This window comes from Lacerta agilis, chromosome 14 (genome assembly GCF_009819535.1).
Source record: "Lacerta agilis isolate rLacAgi1 chromosome 14, rLacAgi1.pri, whole genome shotgun sequence".
NCBI lineage: Eukaryota > Metazoa > Chordata > Lepidosauria > Squamata > Lacertidae > Lacerta > Lacerta agilis.
Window position 1 is genome coordinate 36894193 of NC_046325.1, and position 18798 is coordinate 36912990.

At 45.3% G+C, this 18798-nt stretch overlaps 1 protein-coding gene across 4 annotated transcripts in view; it reads right to left on the reverse strand.

Moving 5' to 3' along the window:
• ZNF385C (zinc finger protein 385C) overlaps positions 1–18798 on the reverse strand; it is a 139182-nt gene that overhangs the window by 7986 nt on the left and 112398 nt on the right. For all 4 annotated transcript variants that reach the window (XM_033169713.1, XM_033169711.1, XM_033169712.1 and 1 more), the window contains 4 exons: positions 16264–16406; positions 6452–6562; positions 3148–3319; positions 1790–2131 (listed from right to left, as the gene is read on the reverse strand). In XM_033169713.1, coding sequence (XP_033025604.1) covers positions 1790–2131; positions 3148–3319; positions 6452–6562; positions 16264–16406 — 768 coding nt within the window. The remainder of the gene's footprint in view (positions 1–1789; positions 2132–3147; positions 3320–6451; positions 6563–16263; positions 16407–18798) is intronic.

Here is an 18798-nt window from a genome sequence, read left to right on the forward strand (position 1 = left end):
TTTATTTATTTCTAGCTACCCTGATTATTTCAATTCCTTGTCCTGTTTGAAAGTGTAAGGCATCAAAAATGACAGCCTGAAAAGTTAAGGGTGAGAGCAATGCTGGATGCCCTTTGTTATCTCACCAAGAGAAAGTTCTGCATAGAATTTAAAAGCAACTTTTATTCAGATCAACTAAGGAGTCACAAAGAAGCAAGCAAGCTTCCCGAGTTCATAAAAATCCTTCATCAGGAGAGACACTGGTGGGGAGGGGAGAAAGGAAGGGAGAAATAGATGTTACTAAACATGACAAAAAGCCCAAGCCTGCAACGCAGAACAGTTTTAGATGGAATGGAGGAGATGCTAAAAGAAACCTACATTATGTAAGGCTTGCAGCAAGAAGATCTCAGGTGGCACGGTAGGTTACAGGAAGAGAGACACAAAGCTGCTCTCATTCAGATTTGAAATACAGGCTATGTACACATTAGCAGCTTAAAAGGCAGGAAGGTTGCTCCCCCCCCCACTGTGTTTCAAGTTGCATTTTTATGCAGCTGTACACATCAGTGGAGCTATCATCTGTACATGCACAAGAGAAGCCCAAAATGTACACACTTCATTCAGCTTAACTTGCAAGCTTGCTTTTTTCCAATCAGATGGAAGCTGGTTTGAGGGACAGCACATCAAACAGGGATGTTTCTCAAGAAACTACAGGATACCTATGAATTGTGGCTAACGTCATGAGTACTTGGCTTCAAATAACAGCAGTGGGAGTGCACTGGAACCAGAGTAACGAATAATGTATATACTGCCATAAAAGCCAGATGTTTTTTGTCTGAATAGAATCTGGAATCTCAGCTTTCTCCTCTAGACATGCTTTCACCAGAGGAGACCAGGTGAGTGGCTATTTCGAAGCCTGGGAGGCAATGTCAGCAAAAGACTCCTGTGTTCAAGGCAGGAGGTTTCTTTACCGTATCTCACACTCACAGCCTTAAAGTCACATTTTCCACTCCATATCCACTGAGCTTGTTCACATGTAACGTTAGACCATAGATCACAATAAACTATGGTTTAATGAGCACAAACACTTTACTCCTTTTCCATTACTGACCAATGCCGCAGATGGGAGGAAATAAGGTAGGAACAAGACAAGAGTCTGGTTTGTTATGGTAGGAACTCACACCCATGTTGTGTTTCTCTCCAAACAAACTGCGAGCAGAAGCCAAGGTTTGTTCTTAACACTTGTAAAAACGTTGTGTACAAATTGGGCAACTATCTGCTAACATCTTCGTATCGTCTCCTTCACTGCTCCATGCCACAAAATCCTAAACGGTGCCAAGCTAACATTCAGGTTCTGAACACAGGTTTATTATCAGAGGATCGGCCTAAAGTTATGTAAATCAGAAACCTTTCATTTTAACACAACATTTGGGTTTCCTCAGGGCAAAATCTAGTTTTTGTTTTTAGGGGGGCAATCTGGGAAAGCGTGGCCTTAAAAGATAGGCCTGCAGTTTTACCATCCTCAGATATCATGTATACCGGGGCAATGAGGCGGGATGCTACACCCTCAGGCTGTGTACAGATAATTATTTCTGTGCAATGAGAAGAGTATCTTCCCTCCTACAGCTACTATGGGATGAGCTCTCACCCATCATCAGTAGCTAGGTAACTGGACAAACACATTTCGGAGGGGGAAGTGAGTCTTCATGGGCTGCGTGCAATCGGCTCCGAACACACGCACCTGTATGTGGAGGCTGGCCCGAGCTTTTCTGGAATTTAGCTTGATACAAGCCAACGAAGGGCTCCTTCTTACCCGAATTGTGAGCCTCGAGCTGAGAGGCGGAGTTAACTGTCACCTTGCAAGTGGGACAGTATAGGTGCTGCTTGCTCTTCTTCCCCTCTTTCTCCATGTCTGGCGCTGAGCTGGCGCTTCTGCCCTGTTCAGTGGCTGGAGTCTCCGCTCCAGGCGCTGCGGACGACGACGACACACTTGCAGTGTCTGGAGCTCCTTCCGACGGCTCCGAAACAGGTGGGGAGACAAGGGACAGGATTCCGCCAGCCAGCTCGGCAGGTGACTCCTCAACAGGGGACATCAGGATGAGGCTGCAGGGCTCTGCTGCCGGCTGATTCAATCCCAGCAGGCCGTTGGATTGTGCTAACAAAAGAGAAGGAAACGTTTTTATTTTCCCTTGGAGGATGTTGCAGCTTCCTCCCTTCCTGCTTTTTTCTCTAGACTGGAACTTGGCCACCACAGAGGCAGGAACATAGGAACTCAGAACACTGGCCTATTTTGAACAGTACTGTCCACCATAAAGAAGGCTGATCGCCGAAGAATTGATGCTTTTGAATTATGGTGCTGGAGGAGACTCTTGAGAGTCCCATGGACTGCAAGAAGATCAAACCTATCCATTCTCAAAGAAATCAGCCCTGAGTGCTCACTAAAAGGACAGATCCTGAAGCTGAGGCTCCAGTACTTTGGCCACCTCATGAGAAGAGAAGACTCCCTAGAAAAGACCATGATGTTGGGAAAGATGGAGGGCACAAGGAGAAGGGGACGACAGAGGATGAGATGGTTGGACAGTGTTCTTGAAGCTACTAACATGAGTTTGGCCAAACTGCGAGAGGCAGTGAAGGATAGGCGTGCCTGGCGTGCTCTGGTCCATGGGGTCACGAAGAGTCGGACACGACTGAACGACTGAACAACAACAACAACAGTCCACAATGACTGGCAGGTGCTCTCTCCAGACCAGAAATTCCCAGTCCTACCTGGAGATGCTGGGGATTACACCTGGGAAAGCAGGTGCTCTACTGCTGAGCTACAAACCTTCTTCAGAGTAACCTCTTTTTAACTGAAGCTGCCCGCTAAAGCTGATGAATGGTGTGCAGAGGTATCCCTAGGATTCCTTGAGCTCCTGGTGCCCCTCCCCACCCCCCAAAAACCTGAGAAGCAGGTGAGGCTGCCTGGACAGGAGGAACACACTTCCTTGGGGCAGGATGGGGGCACACGACTAAACAACAACAAAACTAAATAACCCCCACATACCATCTTATATTGCCTGAAAAATGTGTCCAGGTTATCACCCCACCCTGTTTCTAAGTGGAGAGAGCATTTCCACAAACTCAAATGTCATGCAGGACAGAGGGCAGGGCTTTGTGGGCCACCACTGGTACCTGCATTGCTGTGGCCGGTGTCTCCGCTGAGGTCTAGTGCGGTGTCAAAGTCAGCAGCTGTTTTTTCTTGGCTGCCGCTGCCATCGACACTCTTCTGCTTGTTTTTCACTGCTTCAATGGCTTTGAGTCTCCGGGCATGCTTGTGGCCTCTGTAATGCGCCTCAGCTTGATTCTGCAAGATGGCAAATATGGAGATGGTGAGCGATGAGAGAGGGAAGGGTGGTTTCAAAGGCCATTCTACAGTACGTAAATTCAAAGAAAGTCTATCGCGCGAAGTACACATTTTTTTTTTTTAAGGGCTCATCCACATTTATGTTTGTCCTGGGCCTAGAAAGCGTCTGAGAGGTTTCATGCTTGTCCCATGCTTTCTAGGCAAAGGCCCCAAGCGGTTTTCAGTTTGCCATGCCACTTTCCCCAGGAAAACCCTCTCTTTACTGCTGAATCGGAGCAAAAGTCAATCTGCAGAAAACCCAATTGGCATTTGCTCTGATTTAGGTTTTTTTTTCTGGGGGAAGGCAGTGGGACAACTGGAAATTTGGACAAGCCCTTACTTGGTGGAGCTACACTTAGAAGGAGGATTTATTTATCTTGCACCTGCCACCCATTCCTTCTGGGGTGCTGGAGAGCACCACAGGCAGCAAAAAACAAAACTTTGAGTATTTAATCCCTACATACAATTCTGTGTACATCCCCTTCCCATCCCCAGAGGGAAATGTCTTTGGGGAAAAGCAGGAAATGTCCAGAAGAGGGAGACAAAACTGACAGGGTGTCATGGCTTGTCCGCACTTCTGCTTAGAAAACATTGGACATGAGAGGTTTTCCGTTTGCCCAGCTGCTTTCCCAGGAAAAACCTACTCTTTATCGCTGAATTAGAGCAAATGCCAACCAGCGGGAAACCTGAAGAAGTGTGAATGAGCCCTTACTTTCCAAAAGTGAAATTGACCCAGACTTGCTTTTTTTTTTTTTTAAGAGCACAGCATAGCACGTGACCTTAAGGATGCTTCCCACAACATTTTACAGTGGGGGGTGGGGAGTGGTAGGAAACTCTGGCACTCGGAAGAGTTCCCCATTGCCTGCCTCCTCATTCTGTGTGCAAGGGGGGGGTCTGCAACAGCCCCTCCTACCTCAAACATTATGCAAACGAGGACGAACCGCCAAGCAGCACCCTCATTTTAATTCAGATTGGATTTTAAGTTTCCACGAATTTGCCGCAGAGCTATTCATTCTAGCGACAATGGGGAGAATTGTCTCTGACTGCTAAACACACAAGCATTTTTTTTGGGGGGGGGAGGGTGGTCACTCAGTATCCTTTTGTAGTCTTTTTTCAAAAAAAATTATCAGCATCGCACAGGCAGGGGACATGAAGTGTGTGCTAATTTATTCAACCTTCCCACAGAAAGGTGGGGAAGGATAAAAGAAAGAATATACACTATTACACACACACACACATTCTGGCCTGCCTGCCTGTGAACATACACTGCATGTTAGACATGCACCCCGTGAAGTGACAATAGCTGACAAGTCAAGTCCTCCTCCTCCTCCTCCACCACCACCACCTAAAGGATATAGATTTAGCTATGTTGCTTTATTTTGTATGGTGAAGCTGTTCGCCGTATGCGTTCTTTATGATGCCTCCCATTTTTATTTCCTTTTGCCCAAAAGCTCCTTTTGAAACAAGCAATGGGTTGCATTTAATCAGGGGCAATGTGCCTTATCTCCACTTTGCCAGGCAGTGAACAATGCCAGGAATTGAATTATATGGGTGCGCAGCGTGAGGGAGGGAGGGAGGGAGGGAGGAAGTTGTCACAGTATGGAATGGGAGCCTTATAGCAAAAAGCAAGGGATGGGGTGTGTGTGAGGGGGGGGGCGGGGGGGGGGCAAGAAGGACACACTGCTTTTGGTGGATGACCAGCAAGCAGCATAGAGCCAAAAGTGACAATAGCCGAATTGTGAGGCCCCTGAGCCTGAGCAGTCTAGGGTAAGGAAAGGCAAAAGGGAGAGGAAAAGCTACACAAAGGCTGGTCTGTAGCTTATTAGAAGACCAGGGAGAAATCCTGAACCAGGAGCTTTTACAGGGGCAAAGGAGCACTGACAGGTCCACTGTGGCCTACTGGCAGTACGAAGCTTCCTTGGCTCCTCTCCCCGCTGCAGTTCCTTCTTTTCGCCAGAGCCAAATAACAGTGCATGGCCCGAAAAGCGTAAGATGATGCAGGGAGTGTTTTGACACTGCAAGCGCCCTTGAATTCTCAAGAGTGAAACAGGAGGGCAAACAACCTCGCCTCAATTCTCCACTCTGCCATCTCCTCTGCTGCCCTCTTCTTCAAGAAGCTTACATCATGTTAAGGTGGCAACAGAGGCAGTCACTCTCAAAAACACATGGAGTATATCTATTTCCTTCTGGGGATCTGGGCCTGGGATTACAAGTCCCAGGAAGCGTGGTGAAAAGACACACTGTGCGCCTATGGGAGAGATGAGTCAGGAGGACACCCCCAGTTCAAATCTTGCCATTGACAAAAGGCAACAAATGCCCTAAAGCGAGCTATTATCTAAAGGGTTGTCCACAATTCTGTTTGCCCCGTGCCTGGAAAATGCGAGTCCAAGCAGTTTTGCTTTTGCCCCAGCACTTTCCCCCAGAAAAACCTGCTCTTTAGTGCTAAATCAGAACAAAGGGCAGTCCACAGAAAACCCGATTACTGTTGTTCTGGTTCAGTACTAAACCATGCGTTTTTCCAGGGAGAAGCTGCAGGGCACCAGAAGTGTGGATGACCCCTTAGTGTCAGCCTCCCATAAGGGTGATATAATATTACTGACCTACCTTACAGAGTTGCTGGGAAGACTGACGAAGTAACACGAGGGCTACTTTTAGTGCTCTAAAGCTAGCCTACAAATATAAGTTAGAATGATGATGATTTATAAGGAAGTCTAGGGTATTTTCAAGTTGTGGCTCCTACCCAACTGGACCAGTTAGCATCTGACTGAGACTCGTCAGAAGCTTAACTTTGTCAGTGTTTTGCAAATGAAGTAAAGCCTTTTGTCTTGCATGTGCTTTTGTTTACAAGATGCTGCTGTTGGTAAACTGTTGTCTTCCAAGCCAACACAAATGGAGCATCCATATGAAATGGAGCATCCAGAACTGGTCTCCAAAAGCCACCCCAGTATCCTTTCCAAGGCTCTCTTTCCTTACTCACTCCAAGAAACGGAAGAATTTGAGGTGTGGAGTGGGCCTCCTTCCCTCCAGACACATCTGGCTTGCCCGCCGCCCGCCGCCCCCGCCTGTCCCAGCTCCCGTAGGGACATGCCTTACCGCAGAGTTGAATCTGAGGTGGCAAATATTACAAGAGATGAACTGCTTTTTCTTGAGTAGGTTGGGGACACCAAAAGTGTGGTTGATCACTGCTTTCTGTACTGGATCCATCTAGAAGGGAGGGTGTGGAGAAAAGCAGACACGAGTCAGCCGATGCTTCAGAGAGACAGAAAGCTAGAGCAACACATCTCAAAAAATGTTCTGCCATGAGGGAACCCATTCCACATTTACCCTTTTGCCGAAAATCACACACTCACCTGTCACAGAACCCCTGTATATTAGGAGAGGATTCTCATGGTGGGGTAAATGTTCTGCAGTGTGCAGTTCTTGCAAGGTGCTTACCTGACTTATTGGGCCTCACTGTTGCACCCTATGAGCTGAGAACGTATCCTAGAATACCACAAACACTCCCTCAGCTGTGTGTTGCTGAGGAAACGAGGAGTTTATCAGTCATAACTGATGGGACATATGCAAATAAACTCCATATGGACTGCAATAGCCACCCAGTGAAGAGAAAAGACAGATCAACACAGTCTGCCCCTATTCCAGGACAGACCCAGAAGAGAAAGAGACACAACACCACTTGTGACCCACAGCTCCTAGCTAAAAGCACTCCAACACATCAGGGATCTGCAGCCCATTCTAGGCAGTAATCACAGGTCTTGCTCCCGGTCAGTCCGCTAACCTAAAACAGCTGCCCACCAGAAATAATAGGCCACACAAATACGGAGATCAGGCCCTGTGGCAGACCCAGATGCCAATGGCTTCTGCAGGCCACACTCATTACTGCATCACGGTTTCATTCACCTGCTCATATTCCAGTGAGACATAGTGTATCTGCTGCCCATGTCCTTCTGCATAAGACAAGCAGCCCAGTTTCTATGCAAGAAAAACAAACGGACAGGACACAAATATAACATCAGAAATGGCAGAATTCAAAAACTACCAAGGGAAGCATTTCGGTCCCCCCAGACCTTAATGTGGGTATTCTTGAACAAAAATACAAAAAAGGAGACCCGCTATTTGTCTTGTCTGCTCAATCTGCCAGAGCCTGTCGTCACATGCAGGGGAAGCCCCTAACTCACCGACGGATTGAGACCCATCAGCTGCCCTCACCTGGTCAAGCCGTTTCCCAAAGTGTGGCCCCATAATGAATTTGTTAGGTCTTTAAGGTGACACAAGCAGGAATGAGAGAGAAATTCAGTTCAGATTTGAATTTTAATACAAACCTATTTAAATCATGCTTCCTGTCACAAAATGAAAACCAAAAAGCGTCCATCTTTCAAAATTTGCACTTCTACAAATTTTGCAACGTGGTTCTCCACCCCCACCAAAAAAATGTACAGAAAGGCACATTTTAGGGGGGGCATGTGCATAAAAATGCGTATACTGGTGAAAATATACAATGCATTATATCAGGGGGAACCGCTTGCAATATTGTTCATATTAGGCAAAATTGCATGCAAAGATTTATATATTAAGAGAAATGCACACTAAATGCTGATGACTTAAAAAAAATCAAATGGCAAAGCAATGCAGAAATATGGTGAACTAAACTCAAGACTGGAAAAATTAGAAGCTTGTGAGACCAAAATTTCCTCATCCCTAGTCTTCTGGCTTTTTTTTGTTTTTTTCTGGAACTCATATATGTTCTCATTTATGGAGCCTGGGCATGTAGTCTTCCATGGTTTTCAGATACCTTAAAAGTAAGGGGCAGGGCTTTAAAAACCTAGGTTAAATAGTCAACTGGATTCAGGAACTTCTGCAGCAACATAGGGTGGAATCTACATCCACTACTGCATTTTGCTCCAATGGTTTCATTTGTTTCCACAGCGTTCGAAAATCTACTTTAAGATCAAACAAAATGATTGCATTAAGTAACGTAGAAACGGATTAGAGCAGAGAACAGGGAGGTAGAAAGGGGGGAAGGGAAGGGGGGAAACTAATATAAAAATAATGTGTGTGTTTGAGCACAACCATAATCTATAATGCACGTATTGTTCTCTTAGCCCTGTGGCTCTGGAAGATTATCTTATCCGAGGCTGGCTGTCAGGAAGAGGGGAGAGAGATTGAGGTTTGAAGGTGATCGTATTTCTCAACAAAGCTATTTAGTTGTCCAGACAGGTGCATCAGTCTAGCAGGCAAAGCGTGCAGACAAGGGAATCATTATCTGGACCCCTAAATTCCATCCCCAAAGGGAGCAGAACTGGCAACAGAAAGTGATTAATGAAGTGGTGCCTTCCCATGCTCGTGATGAAATTTTTACTCACTCATCTGGAATAAAAATGAAGAGGCACATGCAGGTTCGGAGGCAGGAAGGATGGTGTTGGTTTTGGATCAGAGAATTTTGAGTGATCAAAGGAACCTTCTGTCCCAATCTTGAAGGTGGCGTGCTCAAAGCAGTAACCACCTGGCGCAGGGATGCAGGGCAAGATGGAGGCAGGTCCATCACCTGATCACAGGAGGAAGAGGTGAGGGGGAGGAGAGATCTCTTTTCATTTACTCTATTTCACCCTCAATGGTTAGTGAAATATACTCGGAGTCCAGCAGTGATTTCATGCTCTTTATTGCAGCTTGTAAACAGTGATTGAATTGCCCGCCAAACCTCAGGCTTTTATATACCTTATTTACACAATAAGTCCCGTCTGATTGGCTGATTCTGCTTCCCTCCTTGAGCCCGATTGGTCTTTTCCTGCCAATCAGTTGTTGCATTCTACGATCCTACCAGCCTAATAGGCTGATTAACTTCTTAATGGAGCCTGATTGGTCTTCTCCTGCAAGCTAATCCAGTTGTTGCATTCTAGGATCCTACCTGCCTATTGTTCTAGGATCCAAGCTTGGTACATAACAGTTAGCAATTCTTTTCTCTAGTTAAAAAAAGCATCCATGGCAGCACACAACTGGAAAACAAGAGCTGACTTGCGGGACAGAACCAAAGATCCACAACCCAGCGTTTCCCCCCCTAAAAAGTGGCCCCTGACACGTTAATAAGCATGGACTTACCGTTCCACCACCACAACTCATACTCTTTTCTTTTTTAAAAAGATTTTATTAAGGCTTTTCATAATACAATACAATAAAAAACCTAAACTAATCTAAGCAAAAACAGAAAAAAGAGGAAGAAGAATGCAAAATCTTCTCTCACAGGTAGATCTTAACCCTTGTCTTAACACAGAAAGAGGTGGGCCCTCCCAGCTTTCACCTGGGAGCTTCTAGCTTCTCACTCTGGGAGATCTTCCCTTCCCTGCCTCTTACACAGGACCTTTCAACAGCCAGCCATCACCTTCATCTGAGTACAATCCCTTCATTGACCCAAAACAGAGGACATTAAAAAAAAAAAAACCAACAACACAGAAGCAAGAGCAAAGCAAAGAGGGGGGAAATTAACAACTCAAATTCTGAGGTATACCCCCTCTGCACATGGATGCTTCACTTGTAGCACAGCTAATTGTCTGCATGAATTTGTCTCATCCTTTTCAAAAGCCATCTTTAGATTATAAGTAGCCAGGGGGCTCTTCCTATATGCTGGGGCCCAAATCCTATGCATGCTACTTCTGGATAAGTGTGCACAGGACTGCTGTCCAATTTCCACACAGTGCCTTATTTGTTGTGGTGCTGATGATAATAATTCCTGTTATTATCACAGCAAGTGGCTATCACCGCATCTTGGGGTCGCAACTGCCGTAATTTATTTATATTTAATTTATTTACAAAACTGTATCAATCGACTCTCCGCAAAATTAGACGTACAGCTTCCCCATTCTAAAAGTCAATCATTTATGACAGGGGTAAAGCAATAAAACAAATGAGTAACAAATTGGCAGACAAAGGCAATCAGCAACAATCAGTCCAGCAATTCAGCATAAAAGCCGCAGGGTGAATGAGGAGGGAGGCTTTGACAACATGGGATCTAGAAGTGAGGTGGCCTGGCAGATTTTTCTGGGTGGCTGGGCCCAAAGCAGTCGTGCGACACATAAAAGGGCCCCTTCCACAAGTATGTGTGTGTGCGCGTGTGCGTGCATGCGCGCACACATGCGCGCGCACCCACGCACCCACCCACCCACAATATTATAGAACATGCAGCAAAGAGACCTAGAGCAAGGTTTCACCAACAATCACAAATACTCTCTTTGCAAAGCTTAATCATTTCTGGTCACTGTTGCCAATTTGAGGCAAAACTGATTTCTAGCATCAGAGATCAAGATACATACTGACATTGGTTGGTCCAATTCAGTGTGCCATCACGATATGGGATCAACAGGGATGCTCATAGCCTTTCCTAAAGGTGCCCAAATTATACACTCAAATGAAGTACTCCAAGTATCAATGGCCTATCCATAGGACCATGCAAGCTGCTGAGATTTCCCAGCCTACTTGCTTGACCCTAACAGCAAGCTTCATCATGAGCTGGCTTACTGCCCCCGCTCCCCCTTGGAGAACAAACCGTTCAGCCAATGAATCCTGAGCACTGCTGATGCTTCATGGTTGCTTGAGAATCCAAACACTTCCATTTTTAAAACAATCAGGCAGGCAGCTACACTCTCCCTACCTATATGTGCAAAATCCAGATTCAAGAAAGCAAAACACAGGTAATGGCTCTCCTAATTTGCCTTGAAGGGAAAAAAAACTTAAAAAACGTCAGTTGCGTTCCGACAGTCTGCAGTTGTGTCTCCTGTACCAAAAATGGTATCTACCTACCAAATTCTCCTGCTCTTGATGTTCTTATTCCAGAAGGTTTGCTGGAAAGATCTTTCTGCACCTCCCAGCTAAGGGAGTGAACTGTCAGAAAACTGAAGAGCGTATTTTGAGGGCAGTGTATTCCGTGAGCTGTTGTTTTTTTTTAAAAATCCTATATCTCTGCTTTATAACCAATTGGCATTGACTCAAATTACTTCTGTTTTATCCCTGGGATGTTCCCACTGATATATAAATAGAGACTGTGGCGCTGAACTTCCTGTCAAGTCTCTGGAGGTCAGAGATGGGTAAGCAAAGAGAGAGACACAGGAGGGGTTCAAACTGTGCCTTTTTGCAAGTGGCTGTTAAATCTTCAAGAGCTTTGCACATCTGAGAGGACTTCAGGACACTTTCCTAGCATGGAATTGTTTGTTTGGAAATGAATAGTTTCCATAGAACCACTGGAGCTTGGAAGGTTTATGTACACTAGTAGTTTGCAGCTTGTGGGTCAGGATCAAGATATGGGTTTGCATACTAGTTGATGATAGATCAGATAAACACCATTACCATTTTATTTTTTAGTGCTGGGTGGGTGGGTTAAATAAAGGGGAAATCTGAAATAAAAGAAAAGCAAAAGTGATGCCAACAAAGTTTGGAATACGAACTTCCCAGTTCAGAACTTCTGGGCTACTTAGGAGTCAAGGCCAACCCCTCAAAAATTGAGGCTCAAAATTAGCCAGAGTCATTGCTCCCATCCATTCCCCACTTTTCATGTCGACAGTGGTGGGGAGAGAAGTGGCCTTCACTGGGTTCTTAACTGTGAGTATCAAGAAGAATTTGGAAGCAATTATCATGAGGCCCTGGCACTCAGCATGCTGTTCAACTTTTTCCACAGTTGCTTAACGCAGGTCAATATTTTCCTTGAGCTACCCACCACCATCCCAATCTCTCTTTCCTGGCCACACACCTTGAGCTTGGACAGCATCAGCTCCTATGAAAAATGAGGATGTTTTGCTTCCACGGTGCATCATTTCACACTTACTGGCACTGAATCACATTTGCCATAATGTTGCCCATTTACCCAGTTTTAACAGATTCTTCGGGGGGCATGCCACACCCCCTTTTTGTTTTTGGCACCCTGAATAATTTGATGCCATCAACGAATTAGGCCACCTCGTGTCACTGCTCACCCTAATTCCAGATCGAGTTAAAAAGCACCAGTCAGAATACAGATCTTTGGGGGATCCCACCTCTTACCACTGAGATAGCTTTCCATATATTCCTACTCTCTGCTTCCTGTTCCTTAACCAATTACTGACCCATAAAAGAACCTGCCCTCTTATTGCGTGGCTGCTAATTTATATTGTTTTTGTTAGGAGACAAGCAATTTCACATTTGATTTCCTTTAAGAAATCTTGGGTGAGTTCCTTAGATTCCCTTCCGCCATGGACTGGCTGGATGCAGAGGAGGCAGCAGCTAGGGAACCCCCAAGGGAAGAAGGCTCAGAGGTGGTGATGGGATGCCAATGAGTGGTCAGAGGGAGAAAGGGGAGCAGGCTGCGAGGGGGAGGTACCATACCATGACCACAAAATCTGGGGAGGAGGCCCTGGAAAACCTTAAAACACCAATTATTTTTGATTAGTTTGGAATGTTTTTGCAAAGCAAACCAATCAGAACGATCGGGGGGGGGGGGCTTTGTTTATTCAGCTTTGCTTGAAACAGGTATTCTGCCTTGAGGCACAGGAGGTTGAGGAGGTGATCCTGCAGGAGCCTCCTTCCAATTCGGTATGCAGCAGCAGTAAAGCATTGCTTAAGGACATAATATTGTTACTTTAACATCTAGATAGGAGTTCCAGCTGCCAGAAAGAATCTTCAGTATGTCCTTGCAGCAGATTAGGCAAAGGAAGAAGGCAGAACGAACGCAGTTCATATTTCCAGAAGCAGAGCAAGCAAGGAACACTAATGTTGTGGTCCTCAGTGTTCCATTCAGCAACATTTCCATCCATCCTTCTTTCTCTTTCTAACTTATATCTCACATTCTAATTCAGGATCACTCCAGACCGGTGTACTCTGCAACGTGTTCAGGACACAATGGTAGTACATCATAGTGAGGGATTTATTCTGCTTTCGTTTGTTCTGCAATGCTTCCCTGATGCTACCACATTGTTGCTGTGTGGAGGCACTGTAGCGCAACAAAAGGAGAACCAAAATAAACCAGAACATTTGTGGCATAAGAAGCTACATGATTTCAGCAGGAAATCTACAGGATAGGCACTGATTGGAAATGAAGCAGTATGACCATCATAAAACCTCTGCAGGCGCCGACAGTATTGAAAGCAGGATTGTGTGTGACCTCCCTGATAGCATCATGAGCACAAATCATTATGAATGCACAATAAAAAGGATGTTTGGAGGGGCCCTCAGAAGAAACAGAAATGGCTAAGGGCTCCTTCAGACAACCTGTTTATTTGGCATTCATCCTGATAGCTTGTGTTAAGCTTATGCAGAGGGGCTAGATTATGTTTGGCCTGTGTTCAGCATATGTTCTGATTTGTTTGCAGGTCAGGTATATGACAGTAAGTATTTGTCCTGCATCCCTCCTGATTTACTTGCAGGTGTTCATATGTCATCCCACATTTTTCAATGCATTTCCCTGTCATTTCCAACCTGCATAAAGTCCATTTCTTTTTAAAAGTGGATTTGTTGTGCTGGGGTAACAGAGCGCTTTAAGCCACTTTAACTGTGCAAATCTAAATTTGCAGTAGGTGCTTGAATCCCTCTTGCAAAAATAGTGACAGTAAAACAATAACCAATTTTCAAGAAAACAAAAGAGAAAAACAAATAGTAACAGAAGCCACTGACAAAAGCAGACCCAACAAAGGAACCACATCAACAGGCAGATCAATAAAAGGTGGACATAGAATCCACTGCAACAGAGAGAAAGGAAACTGAACCAGCAGTTAGATGACACCAAAGTTCTTTAGAAAAAAGACAGGCTCCAGCCAGGCACCTAAAATTTCAGCATGGGGTCAGGTGGAGCTCAGTGGAAAGGACATTCCTTAGTTGCCCACCACCACAACCCAAGAGACCGTGCTCCTCGTGAATGGCTGGTGTACTAAATTCAGTGGGGGGAAACAGAGCAGGACCTCAGATGTTACATTGGGTGCAGGGGAGGAGGAGGAACAGAATACCATATGGTCCAAAAGGTATCCATGTATCAAGTCATGTAGGCCTAGGCTTTAAAGGTAAGAACTAGCACCTCAATTTGAACCTGGAAACCAATAAGTAATCAGGGCAGAACAAACAGCAACAGACTGCGCCAACTGTCTGGCCCCAGACAACTTGCACCAGTTTTAAGTTTACAGGTGTGTTAAGGGCAACCCCACACAGAGCACTTGACAGTAGTTCAATCTGGAGAGTGCTACAATATGAACGACTATGGCCATCTTTTACAGGAAATCACATCAGCCAAAGCTGGTAAAAATGTACTACTGCTCACTGCACCAATGGATCATCCAATTCAAGTAGCACCTCAGGGCAGTGAATTTGTGCAACCTCATTCAAAATGAACTGAACACCTATACCTGGATTATCAAATTATCTACCCCCAGCCAACAATTGTTTTATCTAATCTGGATTTAGTTTCATCTTGTTTTGCTGCATGGTCCAATATCTCATAGCTGTCAATGTTCAAGGTTTCCACTGCCTCCAGTGATAAAATAAAATAAAAAAAATAAAAAAATTCCACTGTGTGATAAAAAAGGCATGTAAATTAAAACTAGATGTCGTCACTTCATCTCATAAAAGGTAAAGGGACCCCCAGTCATGGATGACTCTGGGGTTGTGGCGCTCATCTCGCTCTATGGGCCGAGGGAGCCGGCATTTGTCCACAGACAGCTTCCGGGTCATGTGGCCAGCATGACTAAGCTGCTTCCGGCAAACCAGAGCAGTGCATGGAAATGCCGTTTACCTTCCCACCAGAGCGATACCTATTTATCTACTTGCACTTTGACGTGCTTTCGAACTGCTAGGTGGGCAGGAGCTGGGACCAAGCAATGGGAGCTCACCCCGTCATGGGGATTCGAACTGCCGACCTTCTGATCAGCAAGCCACTCAATTAAACTGATTGGCGGAATACTTCTTCACACAACACTTACAGATTTTTCTATCAAAATATGTGGTGATTTAATACTAGAGCAGATAAATTAATGGAGGGCAAGTCTACCAATGGCCATTAGCCATGACTGCTGAACAGAACCTCCATGTTCAGAGGCAGTGCATCTCTGAATATCAGGTGCTAGGGACAAAAACAGGAGAGGGCTGTTAAGTTCATGCTTTGCTCACTGGCTTCTTGGAAACATCTGTCCACTGGGGAACAGGATGGGCCATTGGTATGGTCAAGCACAGCAACTACTATCCTTATGGAAGACACATAAGAAAATGGAAGCATGACTCTCCTTGGAGAGCACCTTCTCCATATTTTTAGACTTTCTGGGGATTGATAATCCAGCTATTATTTCCACCTTCCATATAACACAAGGAAAACTAAATTTGCAGAGGAAACACAGCACAAAAATTTCCAGGAAATCAATGGAAGAAAAAAGTGAGTTGAACACACCTTTCTGGGAACCCCCAGCTATCTCCTGACCACCAAAAGACCACCCAACAGTGACAACCTTATCAAATGACCATTCCCATGGCATCATAACAATCCTCAGTGACCTTCACGTCCCTTGTTAAGTGAAGTTGGACAGCTTAAGCTTCCCAACTGTAACGAAAGAAGGCTGGCATAACTTGATGGGCGTGAGCGGGTGTGTGGAGGCATCCTGCACTTGCAGTATTTCTATAGATACCGCACATAACTCCAGCCCTGAGCATGTGTGTTCTGGATGACCTTGAAGTCAGCAGATCAACAGGAGAAATTACGAAAATGAACCAGCAAAGGAGGCCGGAAGAAAGCAGTGACACATCAGCAATCACACTGTGGGGCAAGCAGCGATTCCGTTGCACTTTTTGACCCAGGAGATGTGAGACAGTTTTCCCCTCCGCACATGGGGAAAGCTCTCTGGTTGCCTCTCTGGTCAAGCAGGATGCCTCCTCCTCAGTAACATTTAGACCAGGTCCAGTAACAAACTCACCGTGTTGAAGTTGGGGAAGAGGTTGAGCTGGGGGGCTCCATTGAAGCGGAAGGTCAAGAAATGCTTGATGTCCAGCGGCGAATGCAGGGACCGTCCTGGGATGGGGAGTGATGTCAAGAGGGAGCTATTGTGGCTGGCTGGACCTAAGAGGCAAGAAGAGAAGGGAGATAAGAAATACTGCGAGTTTAAGAGGAAACAGAGTAGAATGAGAAAGAGACCCACATACGTTGCATCATTCACAAATGGGGTGGTGCGAGAGAAGCGCTAGTTTGCCATACAGTTTGCCATATATAGGGATAGTGGGTGGTGCTATGGTCTAAACCACTAAGCCTCTTGGGCTTGCCGATCGGAAGATTGGCAGTTCAAGTCCCTGCGATAGAGTGAGCTCCTGTTGCTCTGTCCTAGCTCCTGCCAACCTAGCAGTTTGAAAGCACGCCAGTGCAAGTAGATAAATAGGTACCACTGCGGTGGGAAGGTAAACGGCATTTCTGTGCGCTCCGGTTTCCGTCACGGTGTCCCGTTGCGCCAGAAACGGTTTAGTTATGCTGGCCACATGACCCGGAAAGCTGTCTGCGGACGAGCGCCGGCTCCATTGGTCTGAAAGTGAGATGAGCGCCACAACCCGATAGTCGCTCTTTACCTTTAGTTTGCCATATGAAATAAGTAAGCCCAATAAACATATACGCACAGGAGAATAAGCTGCTCATTGCATGTGATTTTTCTGTCATGCCATTTGTAATTGCTTTCTGCTGTTGGCTATCTTGCAGATGCAAAAGATCCCAGGTTCAACTCCTGGCATCTGATCTCTAGGAAAGGTTGTTGCCTGAAATCCTAAGGAGCTGCTACCAGTCTCTGCGCACAATACTGAGCTAGGAGGACTGAGGGTCTGACTCAACATAATTGATGCTGTGAGCCACCATGAGATCTAAGGATGAAGGGCAGTATGCAAATTTAAGAAATGAAATAAAAACAATAAATTAAATAATAAATAAATAACTTAAGACAGCGTCTTTTGTTCTGTGTTCACCTGGAATCACTGAACTGTAGAGATGGAAGGGACCCCAAGGGTCTTCTAGTCTGACCCCCTGCAATGCAGGAATCTCAACCAAAGCATCCATGACTGTCAGAAAGTTCTTCCAGATGTTAGTTGGAAGTTAGTCTCCTTTCTTGTAACTCAAAGCCATCGGTCCTGTTCCAAGCCTCCGGAGCAGGAAGAGACAAGCTTGCGCCATCTTCCATGCCACAGGCCTTTAGATACTTGGCTAAATGTTGGAGGATATGAAATAGAACATCCCCAGGGCTGTTTTTCAGCTGGAACTCACCAGAACTCAGTTCTGGCACCTTTGCCATTCTAAGAGAACGTGGGAGGTGTTAATGGTGAGTTCCGGCACCTCTTTTTCTAGAAAAAATATAGCCCTGGAGAAATGTTGGAGGGTATGGAGTGAAGGGTGCCTTCAGTTTTTAATTCAGAAAAAGGCCATTTAAGAAGTTTCGGAGACGCTGATTTAAAATTTAATTTTACACAGTCTTGGCCTTGGCCATGCAGCAACCAGATTTTTGAAAGCAATATTCGTGCAACCATACTGATGCTAATTGCCCTGTAACTGCCCACTTCTGCTGTCCTGCTAGCTACAGAGATGGAAAGTGATCACTTGGTGGATTACATACTCCATAAGGAAAGGAAAGCAATAACTGTAAGGAATGTACTTCACTGTCTTGGGTGGATATATACACAAACTATTCAAGCCACGCATCCAAAGGGAAAGTGTGAGCAGCTGCTTTCCCCTTGCTCTTTATAACTAGCATCTATTTCCATAACTGAAAATGGCCAACATAATATCTTATCACTTTTCTTTCTTCTAGGCTGGCCATACCCAGCTTCTTCTGTCTTCCCTTTAATTAGTTTTCTTTCTTAGATCCAACGTGTCCTCCTTAAAAGTTTCTCTCTGAACCTTTCCCAGTATGTTGTTTCTTTGTAAAACACAAATTGTTGGTGACCTGCACCATAGAGAGGCCACTGCATACAAGGTAAGCACAACATATTTTTCTGCCCTAAAGGACATTTGATTTTGCTGTTCTTGCCCCAGCGTTCTGTTGCATTTGGCAGGGTGTAAGGGGTTCTCAAGGTCCTTCAAGGCCTTTCCTAATTCCTGCCCCTTTTCCAGCTTCCATACATAGAAATAGAGCAGCGATTGCCAGCCCTGCGCCTCCAAAGGCATCCACTGGTGCCCTTGGGCACCAGGTTGGTGAACATTTATTTAATGGCTGGCATTGTGACTTCTACATTATTGTTACTGTGACTTTTATATTGGATCAGATTGTTACTATTAATGTTTGAGGTTTTATTGTTTTTTTTTGTGTGTGTCTTGGAAGCCAGCCAGATGGGCAGGGTATTAAAAAAAATGTTGTTGCTGTTTCCTTTGCTTGTGGAGAGGCTTTTCTGAATTGGGGTGAATGGGTTGCTCAAACATGCTCTGTGTGTCTGATTGAGAGAGATGCACTTAAGCAGAAAGAAGGGGAGAAATTGTTTTGCAA